The sequence below is a fragment of the Eptesicus fuscus genome, chromosome 16, assembly GCF_027574615.1.
Source record: "Eptesicus fuscus isolate TK198812 chromosome 16, DD_ASM_mEF_20220401, whole genome shotgun sequence".
Lineage (NCBI taxonomy): Eukaryota > Metazoa > Chordata > Mammalia > Chiroptera > Vespertilionidae > Eptesicus > Eptesicus fuscus.
Window position 1 is genome coordinate 67491074 of NC_072488.1, and position 13125 is coordinate 67504198.

At 52.7% G+C, this 13125-nt stretch overlaps 1 protein-coding gene across 1 annotated transcript in view; it reads left to right on the forward strand.

The window, feature by feature from the left end:
• The window catches only part of SLC9A4 (solute carrier family 9 member A4), a 79366-nt gene that overhangs the window by 12639 nt on the left and 53602 nt on the right, over positions 1 to 13125 (forward strand). The window contains exons 3-4 of the mRNA XM_008153426.3: positions 10614 to 10873; positions 12525 to 12742. Coding sequence (XP_008151648.3) covers positions 10614 to 10873; positions 12525 to 12742 — 478 coding nt within the window. The remainder of the gene's footprint in view (positions 1 to 10613; positions 10874 to 12524; positions 12743 to 13125) is intronic.

Consider the following 13125-nt stretch of genomic DNA (forward strand, 5'->3'; position numbering starts at 1 on the left):
TGCCCAGGGCACTGCCCTGACCTCCAGGGCCGCCGTCCTGGCTCAGAGATTGCCCACGCACCACTGGGGTGCCCTCGGTCGCCCACAGCACAGGGATGTGCAGCGTGCGCCGGCCGGCGTTCCTGCGGGTCGAGCAGCCAGGGCAGATTAGAAAGCAGCTAATGTGGGCGCAGCCGGTAGTAATGTGGCCCAGCTGCCTGGTGAGCGAAGGCCGGCCTCGCCCTTCCACGGGGAGGGAGCCTTCCCAGGCCGCGGTCACAGCAGGCCCTTCCGCAGTCTGAGTCACCCGGGGCGGCCTGTGATTGTGGTTCCATGCGACAAGGCTCAGATGTGTGTGCACTAAGAGCTGCCTTCTCACCGCGGAGAAGGGGCTCCGGCAGAACTGCCATCATCTTAACAAATCGGACCCTCCGGCCTCTCCTCCCGCTGACTTCTCCCTCCTGCTCAGTGTTTTGTTTGACTCTTATCACCAGAACTTACTCTTAATTGTGGGCGAAGGGAGCAGAGACGAACCCATTGCTTACAAATAGGTAGTGTCTCCAGCTGACGGCATGGCACGAGCACAGCGGGAAGGAAGGAGCCTTAGCTCCTGGCCTGTCAGGTCACCTTCACACCGGTTATTATATTGAATCTTTACATGTTACTCTGAGGATGAATCTTACCCGCATTTCACAGATGGAGAAAGCAAAGTAAGTTAAAATACACTGAATGAGGACAAACTTCCAGCCAGTGACAGACAGCACGGCGCTCTGGGCCGCCTGGTCCCAATCTCTTCCTTTCGTCCCTGCCTTTGACTTTCCACTCAGGGCCCTGGCGGGGGGCGGGGGAGGGGGGGGAACAGCCAGTGGTGCTGACAGGGAGGTGGGGCTCACATCCACTTGGTGCAGCAGAACTCTGTCCACGGCAGAACTGCCTGGCTTGGCCACATCCAGTGTGTTGGCCCTGGAAAGACGCTGAGTCTCTGCCTTTCTGTGAAAGCGACATGCTGATATAAGCTAGCTCACAGAGCCCCTGGGACCCACACTGAGCTCTCCGCACAGGGAGAGGCCAGGCCCAGCAGCGTGACTGCTCCGGGCCAGCTCGCGGACTGGCATGGTGGCCGGCGTTCTCTTCACAGCACCTGCTGTTCACTGTGGAGCCACATCGTTCATGGGGCAGACTGTCCTCAAGCTCCTTCTTGGTTTTCCTGGATCCGGCTGCTGAATAAGCCACAGAGGATCTGTAAAGCCCCTCCCTCTCCCCTCGCTCACTCACTCTCTGACAGTCCAAAGGGCCCAGTGGGCCGGCTGAGATCTGGCGCGGCACCCGGGCTGCAGAGACTCTCCCTCCCGCCCGCAGTCCATTCTCTAGGAAGGGGGTGAGAGAGAGTCTGGAGGGGCACGAACTGCCAGGCCTGGGGCAGAGAAGTCACTTAATGTATCACATGTGACTTCCGTGTGGCTCCGTGTCCAGCACACACTGAAGAGCTGCCCTCGCTCTTTCCCGCCAGCAGTGAGAGGGCGGCTCCGAGCAGAGACCGAGTAACCTTTGGTTTGGTTTGGTTCTTTCTTTCTTTCTTTCTTTCTTTCTTTCTTTCTTTCTTTCTTTCTTTCTTCCTTTCTTCCTTTCTTCCTTTCTTCCTTTCTTCCTTTCTTCCTTCCTTCCTTCCTTCCTTCCTTCCTTCCTTTCTTCCTTCCTTCCTTCCTTCCTTCTTTCTTTCTTTCCTTTCTTTCTTTCTTTCTTTCTTTCTTTCTTCCTTTCTTCCTTCCTTCCTTCCTTCCTTTCTTTCTTTCTTTCTTTCTTTCTTTCTTTCTTTCTTTCTTTCTTTCTTCCTTTCTTCCTTTCTTCCTTTCTTCCTTCCTTTCTTCCTTCCTTCCTTCCTTTCTTTCTTTCTTTCTTTCTTTCTTTCTTTCTTTCTTTCTTTCTTTCTTTCTTTGTTTTTGTGTTTTGTTAATCCTCACCCCAGGATACTTTTCCATTGATTCTTAGAGAGTGCGGAAAGGAGGGGGAGAGACAGCGAGAAACATCCATGTAGAGAGACAAATGGATTGGTTGCCTCCACATGTGCCCTGACCAGGGCCGGAGTTCAAGCCACAACCGGTACATGCCCTTGACCGGAATCGAACCCGGGACCCTTCAGTCCGCAGGCTGACACTCTATCCGCTGAGCCACACCAGCCAGCGCGAGCCTTACCCTCTGTCCGACTTGCCCTCCAAGATGCATGCTTATTGCTGCGCTGGATCCCAAGTCCCAGCCCCTTATGCTGGAGTGTCTTCACTCTCCTCTGCTCTGCCCTCCCCACCCCTTCAGCAGCCTCTGGCCGCCTGGCTGCCAGTGGAGCCTGGGCTTCCTCTCCAGCAGCTCCCCATCGCCACGGGCCGCGTGTAGCACTGAGCGCTGCTGAGGAGTCCCGGTGGCAGGGACGGCTGTAGGAGACAGAGCCGCAAGCAGCAGAGGCCCCAGAGGCTGCTGGCCTCGAGAGTGACACTCCGCTTGAGAGTGGATTGGCCAGAGCAGCCGTGAGCGGGGCTGTTTCCTCCTGAGAGTTAAGTGCCTCCCCTGAACTTCAAATTGCCCGAGCCTACACGCTGGGGTGGGGTGGCGGTGGGGCGGGTGGGGTGGGGGTTGCGGTGGGGTGGGTGTGGGGGTACAGAGAGCGCAGCGTCCTCCCTTCCCACCCGGCGGGGCGCCGTCTGCCCTGGCACTGCGCTGGGCGCTGGGCATGTAAAGGCGAATGCGCTGGTCAGCCGCAGGCAGTGGCTGTGACGAGGGCCAGGCCTGGGCCCTGGAAGCGGTGAGGACAGGTGACGGTGCCGCCCAGGGGGCGATGGGCACAGCTCGCCAGGGAAGCTGCCTGCGACCCGAGGAGCATGGAAGGCCACTTGGGGTGAGCCTCCTTCAGAACCCTCTGTGGCTCGCCTGTCCCTCCTCCGCGGGGTCCTGGCGGCAGTGGCGGCCCCCAGTGCAGTGAGGCGGCCCAGAGCCGGCGAGGCTCAGCCTCAGTGCCTCCTGGCTGCGACCTGCAGCTGTGGCTTTCGGGTCACACCCCTCCCCTCCCCCCTGTCTGGGTCTCGGTCCCGTTCTGGGGGGACGTAGCTGTGAGAGGGTGGACGTACGTCTTTACCCTGAGGCGCTTAAACAGCAGCTGGAGCGTGAGCATGTGGTGGCTGGGCTGCCGCCCCGGCCTGGGGGCTCCGCCTCCCTCCAGCCACTGCAGCCCCCCCTCCCGTTCGCCCAGCAGCTGGCTCCGGCCCGGCCCTCCCGTGGGCAGCGCTGTGCACGCACCTGGCCACGTGTGAGGGGGCGCAGGCAGCGTCTCCTTTCCTCTCGTGGCCTCTCGTCTTACTGGGGCTCCCGGGGTCGGAGGTGAGATGCTCCGGCCCCTCTGTGATGGAACGTTCTTCCAGCCAGGACGGTGAGGAGCTCGGTGTCTAGGAGGGCTTGAACCCCCAACTGTGTGACCTGGAGCAAGCGCTCCACCCTTTTGTGCCTCAGTTTCTCTAACCTCGGAGGGTCGTTTGGAGGAGGGTGTGCACTGAGACTCAGGCGCCTGGCGGCCTCCGGCCGGGAGAGGCAGGACCCAGAACCAGGCAACCCGCTGGCGTCTGCTGCAAAGTGGGACCGAGCCCGAAACCCAGGCCAGGGCCGCGCAGCCTCGCCAGCTTCGCCCTGTGCCGGGAGGGCCCCACCGGCCGCTTCTGACCCACGGGGGGCCGGCAGGTGTCTGCCCACCCAGCCCAGGACCCAGACCTTTTCCTGCGCACCTGCAGCAGCCACAGCTTTCCGGGCTTTGCCGGTGTGCTGCCCCCGCCACACCTGCCATTGGCAGTGAGCTGTGGTGCTGGCTGTTCGGGTCTGTGGTGGGGAGGGGCCGTGTTATGAGTTTGTGGGTCTAAGTCTGTGTGCATGTGAGTGTGTGAGTGAGTGTGTGTGTATGTGTGTACGCCTGATACACACACACGAATAGCTTGGGATGCTGTGGGTCAGGCAGGAGGTGGGAGGAGCTGGGAGGAGCGTGGGCAGAAGGCAGCCAGTGTTGGCAGGTCCCACGAACAAGGGAGTTGGCGGCAATGAGCCCCACCTGCCCGGAGGGGCAGACCTGACTGCCAGCCTGCCCAGCTGGGAAGGTGGTGACCCCGTCCCCACACGCCTGGGTGTCCGCTGCAGACCCCCTCCCCAGCCTGCACAGGGCTCCACGCCATTCACCCCCAGAGGCCTGCGGAGGCCACGGGCCAGCCACCGCGGCACTAGGACCCTCACAGTGGGTTCGTAGGCACGTGTTTGGGCCATGTTCTCCCGGCGGAGGAAACAGACGACTGAGATGGGAATGACACAGACAGCTTTCCCAGCCGCTGCAGCTCCCGGGGCGCTGAGAGCTCACCTAGTCGCACGTGCAGGACGGGAGGGAGAGCCTGCGGGTTTGGAGGCCCTCTTCAGGAAGCCAGGCGCAGCCCTGGAGGTGGATTTGAAAAAACACACTTACGGAGAAAAGCCAACTCTCTTCAGGCTTTAGGGAATCGTCAACATGAGAACAAAGCATGTGGAAGCTGCTCTGTGGGCGCGGGCCGCCTGCGCTGCCCCAGCCGAGGGCCTCGCAGGGCCCCGGGCACACCCCGCCTTGGCGGAGCCACACCTCCGAACGTCTCACTTTTCTCTTTTCTCTGTAAGTTCTTCCTCCCTTACAGTCACCCAGGACCTACTTCTGGATCTTCTTAAGGTCCTTTCAAGCCACAGAGCTCTCCTGGGAGGGCACGTGCAGGAAAGCCCACAACCTCAGGCAAGGCTTGCGCAGTCAGGGGCTGTCAGCAGCCTGCCCTCCCCACAGCACGTGTGCACACCTTCTCAGGGCGTGGTGGGCCCTGCTATGGAAAAAATACGCTCCGAATTATGTGAAAAGCCCCATAATCTGGCTGTTTGGGGAGAGCTACTTGACAGATAGCTTTTCTACAGCTTCCTGTGAGGACGTAATGAAATTTACCCAGCAGAACCTGCTACCCCACCCGCTCTGTACCATCAGGGCCAGGTTATGGGTCAGAGGCAGAGCCATCGTTCTGGCCCCGGCTGCGGTTGTCTGTGTCACTCCTGACCAACCAGGACCAGCAATGGGTCATCAGTGAGTTTTAAACTCACAGCATGGGAGGAAACAGAGATCATGAAGTCCAACTCCTTCAGATTGGAGATAAAGTTCAGTCCAGTTTGATTGAGCCTGAGCTCAAAGTGTTTATTTGAGGCCCGGTGCATGAAATTCAAGCACAGGCAGGGTCCCTAGGCCTGGCCAGCAATCAGGGCCGATCAGGGCCTTCTGGCTGCCAGCAGGGGCCTCCCTTCGTTCCTCACAGCCCCCTGGTGGTCAGTAGTGAGCAGTCGAATTCCCGAGGGGACAATTTGCATATTAGCCTTTCATAATCTTCAGCTCAACTCCTCCCTGGAGGTCAGGGGTAGGGGGCGGGGCGGGATCAAAATTCACATCCTTCTAAATCCCATAACTGGGTACTCTGGCAACCAGCCCCCATCCTGAAGCTATCACCTCATTAGCATAAGCTTAGGTAAGGTTGCCCTCATTATGGATAGCAACAGGTCCTCTCACCTGTCACTCAGGAAGTCACAAGCTCTGCCTGGCTGGTAGCTCCTTGGTCGGAGTGTTGTCAGTACACCGAAGGGTGGGGGATTCCATTCCCAGGTGGGGCACATACCCAGGTTTCAGGGTGGATCCCTGGTTGAGGTGCATATGGATGCAACTAATCAATGTTTTTCTCTCTTTCTCTTCCTCTCTCTAAAATCAATGGAAAACATATCATTAGATGGGGATTTTTTTTAAATGGCTTTTAGGGGTGGAGCGTGGGGGGAGGGGCAGTGTGGCAGGGGCGGGAGGGAAGGACTGCGCCCTCCCCCACCCTTTGCCTGATACCTCAGGCTGTTTCTGAGTTGAATCCTTTATATGAAAACAAACCAGTAATAAGAAGTAAACTTCAACCGTGTTTGTGTCTGTGTCAGGAGACAAAGACAAAACATATATATCACACACACACACACACACACACATATACACTGAGTGGCCAGATTATGATCTCTGAACGCATAATAATCTGGCCACTCAGTGTGTGTGTGTGTGTGTGTGTGTGTGTGTGTGTGTGTGTGTATATATATATATATATATATATATATATATATATATATACATATATATTAGAGGATTAGAGGCCCAGTGCATGAATTCATGCATGGGTGGGTCCGGCCAGCCTGGCCAGGGGGAGGGGACATGGGTGGTTTGCCGGCCTGCCTGCTGGTCGAAATCCTGGTCGAGGGGACAATTTGCATATTAGCCTTTTATTACATAGGATATACACTGAGTGGCCAGATTATTACGTGTTCAGAGATCATAATAACCTGGCCACTCAGTGTATATATCTTATTACATCACCATATCGCACCCCACACCGAGTAAAGAGGGCCAGTGATCTGGGTCCCATTCGTGCTGTGGACTGGTTTGAGATTTAGCCTTGGCTACCTTGCCCTCCACTGTGTGAAAATACATGCACATCACTGTACGTCAAAATGAGTCCAAAGAAAATCTTCACAACGATGACAGCCAGAGCCTGGTAATCTGAAAGATAAGAATTGGTTTGTATGTAGTCAATACGCATTGTGTCTATAAATGTGGTCTTGTGCATTAGATGCACCGCTTTAACTTCTGAAACTGCTGTGGCATCTTCCGGGCAGGCACCGTGGCATCCAGGGACAGGGCTGACCTGAATGGCTTTCCCAGGCTCTGAACAGACTGGGTCGCTACTTCTAACCTGGAGAGCCATGCAAAGGAGTTTTTGTGTGGCAACAACATGCAAATCTTTGAGTCTCAGTTGAATTCCCTGCGTTTTCTCTGAGTTTGAGAGTCAAATAAATTCCCAGGCCCCACCTGGGTGCATCCAGTCCCGCCTTGTCAGGTCAGTGGAAGCGTCTGGCGCCTCCACTTGGCTTAGCTCATTGGAATATGAGCACAGCACCCAGGGCCTCCAGACCCGTGTGTGGGTTGCTCTGAGGTCAGGCAAAAAGTGGAATTGGACTAAACAAACTCACAGAGTTGTGATACAACCACTAAGTGTCGTTTGGCTTTGTCACAATTTCTTTTTCTTAAAACGGGGCTTCATTTTGCTTAAATAAAGTAGACCCGTATTATACCAGTTTGCAAAACATGGTTGATACGTAAACAGATTGTTGACCCCATTTCCTTGAGGTTTAGCCTCTTCCCCATCTGATTGTTGTCTTTGCTGTGGAATAAGAAGCAAAGGCTACAAGGTGAACTGTGAGCCCAGGCTCTGGGCCTGGCCTTCCCTCTCAGAGCTCCTGCTTCACTTCTCCCTGCCTCAGAGCGGCCTCTCTGCAGAGGTTCGGTGCCAGTTCTGGACTCGCCAGTGGCATGACCGCAACCAGCAGATCGCCGCAACTTCACAGAAATGTGAACTAAGTAGAGAAATGAGAAGCATTGGGAGTAGGCATCACATGGGCTAGGGATTTTCTGGGGAGTGGGGTCAGTGAGAAAGTGTAGCCAGTGGGGTCCAATCAGGGAAGAGAAAACCACAAGTAGGCTAAACAGCATATGTGAACACTAATGAACAAAACAAACTTAGAAACAGACTCATAGAGACAGGCAGCAGCTGACACCTGCTAGAAGGGAGGGGTGGGGAGCTGGTGAGAAAGGTGAAGGGATTAAGCAAAAAAAAAAAAAAAAAAAATCTCAGAGACACAGACAACAGTATTGTGGTTACTAGAGGGAGAGGTGAGGGGAGGTAGGAGAGGGTAAAGGGGGATAAATGGTGATGGAAGGAGACTTGACTTTGGATGGTGAACACACAACACAATATACAACATATTGTAGAATTGTACACCTGAAATCTATATAATTTTATTAACAAACTAGAGGCCTGGTGCACAAAATTTGTGCACTGAGGGGAGGTGCCTCAGCCCACCCTGGCCCCTCTCACAGTCCAGGAGCCCTCAGGGGATGTCCTACTGATGGCTTAGGCCCGCTGCCTTCGGGCCTAAGCCATCAGTAGGCCTCCCTCTGCAGGAGGCAATCTGGCTGATCAGGGGAAGGCGCCACCCCCATCACCCCACTGCTGCTGCCACTGCTGGCCGTTGCAGCTGCCAAGGTGTTTTCATAAACACAGACTCCAGTCCCTTCACCATGAAAAAATGACAACTTTCTTTAGGCATTTTTAAGATGTCTCTTTCATAGGATATGACATTTCGTTCTTTCTTTTTTTTTTTTTTATCCTCACCTGAGGATATGTTTCCATTGATTTTTAGAGAGTAGAGAAGAGAGAGGGAAAGACAGAGAGAAACATCAATGTGAGAGGGACACTTTGATTGGTTGCCTCCTGCATGAGCCCTGACCTGGGCCCCGGCCAGGGAGGAGCCTGCAACCTAGGTCCATGCCCTTGATCAGAATCTAACCCAGACCCTACAGTCGGCAGGCTGAGGCTCTATCCACTGAGCCAAACCTGCTAGGGCAGGATATGACATTTCTTAGCCCCTCCAGCAGTGGACCTTCGTTTATTCCTCCAGGAGTGAGGTGGAAAAGCCCTAGATCACCTTCTTGGATTCTTATTAGGCAAGTTACCAAGAACACTGCGAGTAGCATACAGGGAGCTTAGCCAATGAGTGGTCATAAAAGGTGTTCCCTCTGCAGCTCACATGCAGAGGTAGAACTGCTGGCGAGGGCCTGCCCTTGGCTGCGAACGGGCTCTCTCCCTTTCCCTCTCCCTCTCCCTCTGGTCCACTCTCTCTAAAAAGCAGTGAAAAAAATATCCTCTGATGAGTATTAAAAAACAAAACACAGAATAACAGGCCTCCTCCTTGGAGATGCTGAATATGTAGGCCTGAAAGAGAATTCTTGGCTCTGTGATGATCCTTACATGAATTTTATTAACAATATTTGGAAAATTAGCCTAAGCCACACCAATGATTCAAGTTTGTGCTTTTCTGTGTTCCAGGGAAGAATCAAATGATCTTTTGTTTTATTGTGTCAAAACAAAATTTTGCATGTGTTAAATACATAATTCTTATTCAAATACATACTAGCAGATGCAAAAGTTCTGTTTAACTCAGTGAAGGGACTGGCAGGATGATAATGCTGTTCAAATGAGATTGCCAAAGATGAAAGCCTGAAGTAAAACTGCTAAATTAGATACAATCTGGCTAATGTCCTATAGGACAATAAAACCATCACTTTTTGAATTGGTTTGTCTTCTAGACAGAAATTAGTTGCATCTTTAAAAGCCTAAAAATTCTTTTCATCTTCTCACTTTGCTGATCATTATATGTAACTTCCCAGGGCTGTAAAATGTCAAAATATATGGAACTTATTTAATTGTAAATAGTGTGTCAGAGTTATGTGTTTCCTAGAAAAGGAAATGATCATTCTGTGGGCCTCTAATGCCCCAATTATACTGAAAGGACTTGCTGTCAATGTTTTACTCCGGGCCTGCAATCGGCCAGCCCTTGCCTCTCAGGGACTGTTATTGGCCGCGGAGGCTGTGGGCCAGCCCCCCGTCCCTGTCTGAGTCCGCTCAGGGCCTCACATGCACGCACAACCTCCTCCTGTCCGATTGTGACCCATTACGGTGTCCAGGCCTAATTTGCATATTATCTCTCTCTCTCTCTCTCTCTCTCTCTCTCTCTCTCTATATATATATATATATATATATATATAGATAGATACATGATATAGATATGACCCTAATAAATTCAATGAAAATTTAAAAAACTGCATTAAAGGAAAGCCTATAAGATATAAGGGACTCCCTGTGGTAGCCTCAGGCTGAGAGATGGCCTGCAAAGAAGGACAGAGTTAGAAGGGGTTTCAGTCTCGCTGGACAAGGCGTGGATGGGGCACTGGGCCCGGAGAAGCTGCGGGTTAGCCGGGCTGGAGCTGGTGAGGAGTTGCTGGGCAGACGATAGACCACCCTCCCAGGGGCGGACAGGAGCAGTCAGCGGAGCACCTACCTGCAGGGGATCCTGCTCTCGGGAGGGGAAGGCAGGCAGACAGAGAAGGGCTGCTCGAGGGCACCCCTGGCCACCGCCCACTGCACAGGCCTGCTTGAGCGATCACCAGGCAAACTATGTGAAGTTGCAGAGGGACCACTTTCAGGGCTCGTGGCTCTGGTAGGATCCACACGAAGTCCTCCTTCCCGCACGCTGACTCTCCCAGGCTGTGACGAAGTTGCGGGAAGCCCCTTCCTCCTCCATGTCCCTCTGCTGAGAGAGCTCCACATGGTGCTCACGTTAAAGAAGAAACGCTTATAGGAGTTTCATGGTTGGCTGTAGAGCCTGTATTGAAGGGTGCATTTGGAGCTGAGAGGAGATAAACTGGTAATGACAGGGAACTGAGCAAGAAACTGGCACATAGTAGGTGCTCAGTGATTGAAAGCTGTGAATATGATAGTTATTCAGAAAAACTGGATACATTTAAATTAGTTGGAATATGTTTAAAATTAAGCAGCTGTGTTCATCTTAATTGTCATGTCATTTGTTGTTGTGAATTATTTAACTAGACACAAAGTTAAGAATCTGTGTGTGAAATAGTGCTCATCTCTAATTCATGTTTCTTTTCTTTTCTTGATTTTCTGTTTGCCCAGGTCTTATACAATATACTAATCGCCTTCACAAAGATGCACAAGTTTGAAAGCATAGAGCCTGTCGACATTTTGGCTGGATGTGCCCGATTCATTATTGTGGGGGTTGGGGGAGTCTTTTTCGGCATTATTTTTGGATTTGTTTCTGCGTTTATCACACGTTTCACTCAGAATATCTCTGCAATTGAACCGCTCATCGTCTTCATGTTCAGCTATTTGTCTTACTTATCTGCTGAGACCCTCTATCTCTCTGGCATCCTGGCGTGAGTATAACTAAGGACCAACTCTCATAGCAATAAAAGAGCATTTAGACCCACGTCCTGTGGACCAGCCTCTGGTGAAGCTGGGCTGATGATGTTAATTCTCAGAGGTGTGGCAGGATTCGGGTTTATCAGGCACACGTGAAATCTGATGCAGGTCCTTTGCCAAATACTCTTTCCAGCATTTGTGTGTGCTCTCTTCTCGTGATCGCCTGAGGAGAGCACAGCAAGTACAAGGTCACTTAAAAATAATCAGAAAAGCTGCTGCTGACAAAATCTGGGAGACAGTACTTTTTTTCTTTGAAAAATTCACTCTTTGAGTTAAGGGGAAGCATGCCATGTGGGACTGTCTTCTGCTATCGGGCTCTGCCTTCTGCATTTTCTTCAAACCGCATCGCAGCTCCAGGACCTTCAGGGCAGAGTGAAACCAGGCTGATGGGATAATACTGGAAATCCAGGTCTCTTTTTTCTTAATGAAAAACATCGTGTAAACATTTATTCTTGTGTCGGTCTTGGAATGAGGCTTCTCAAGGTGGCCCTTACACCTGGTCATGTTGTTTTCTCTCTGACATTATTCTCATACTAGTAGCCCAGTGCACGAAATTTGTGCATGGGGGGAGGGGAGGGGTTCCCTCAGCCCAGCCTGCAACCTCTCCAATTGGGAACCCCTTGGGGGATGTCCAACCACAATCTGGGACCGCTGGCTCCTAACCACTCACCTGCCTGCCTGCCTGAGCGCCCCTAACTTCCTCTGCCTGCCTGCCTGACCACCCCTAACTGCCCTCTCCTGCTGGCCTGACCTCACCCCCAACTGCCTCTGCCTGCCTGATCACCCCTAACTGCCCTCCCTTGCCGGCCTGATCTCGCCCCCAACTGCCCTCCCCTGCTGACCTGATCACCCCTACCAGCCTCTGCCTTGGCCCCCACCACCATGGCTTTGTCTGAAAGGAAGTCGGACATCTGGAAGATGGCCGGTCGACCGGTCTAATTAGCATATTACCCTTTTATTAGTATAGATGAAGCTACTTGGGCAGCAATAGTTAATTTTATTGTACAGAGATAACTACTTTAATTAAATATAACAGTGTTCCAGCTAGGAACGCCTATTTCCCACCTTAAAAACTATCAGAACTACTAAGACAAGGCAAAGTTCTCTTTACCCACACCCTTCCTAAGTGGATCTAGACCAGAAATATTTTAAATGAAAACTTTCTCATTAAATTATTGGAAGAAATGCTGCTCAGGGGCAGACACTGGGGGACCATGTTGAATGACTCTTCCTAGGGAACCGCCGTGGATTTATTTGGGTTAAAAAGGCAGAGTGAAGTAGAGAGTGAGGGGATCGGCAGAGTTCTAGGAAGGGAGGGCAAGATAGAAAGAGCTGGGCTTCCAGTGTGGCATGAACTGCCTGCCATTGTGCTGTGGGAAGGCCACGGCCTTCTCCTCCCACCACATTCAAGTCCCGCAAACCCCTAGGGAAGAAGAAGAGGCAGAAAGAGAATCTGTGGAAAGGCTGCAGCCAGAGAGAGGATGGAGACGTTTTCTCGGGATAAATACAGGGGTTGTGTGTCTGTGGCATCAGCAATAGGTGAAGGTGGGTTTGTGGGGAGGGGCAAGCCCTCTGCTTCTCGCTGAGACTCGGCTCCTCCTGCAGCATCACGGCCTGTGCAGTGACAATGAAAAAGTACGTGGAAGAAAACGTGTCCCAGACGTCCTACACGACCATCAAGTACTTCATGAAGATGCTGAGCAGTGTCAGCGAGACCCTGATCTTCATCTTCATGGGCGTGTCCACCGTGGGGAAGAACCACGAGTGGAACTGGGCCTTCGTCGGCTTCACGCTGGCCTTCTGCCTCATCTGGAGAGCCATCAGTAAGGGGCTGGGGGCCCAGGAGCCCCGCCTGCTGTTTCTATGTTCCCTTATCCCTTCCTGAGTGCCCGAGCACAGCCTGAGGTGATGCCAACTGGTTCTACTGGTTCGGGGAGTATGGGCACCTTGTGGCCTGGAATGCTGTTTACTCCTTCACTCAGTTCAAAGTCCTTAGTGGCTGATAAGGCTCTGCCCGGAGCAAGAAGCATTATTTGTTAATTGGAGGAAGAACTTCCACATCTCACATTAAATATAGCAGCGCCTTTCTCCCTGCTCCGCACAGCTGCTGTTGCTTTGCCCTCTTGCACCTGAGTCAGATATAGACGCAAGCTGGGAGCTGAGGGCATTTACGCTTTTGTCACAGGAAAAGTGAGATGTCACAAAT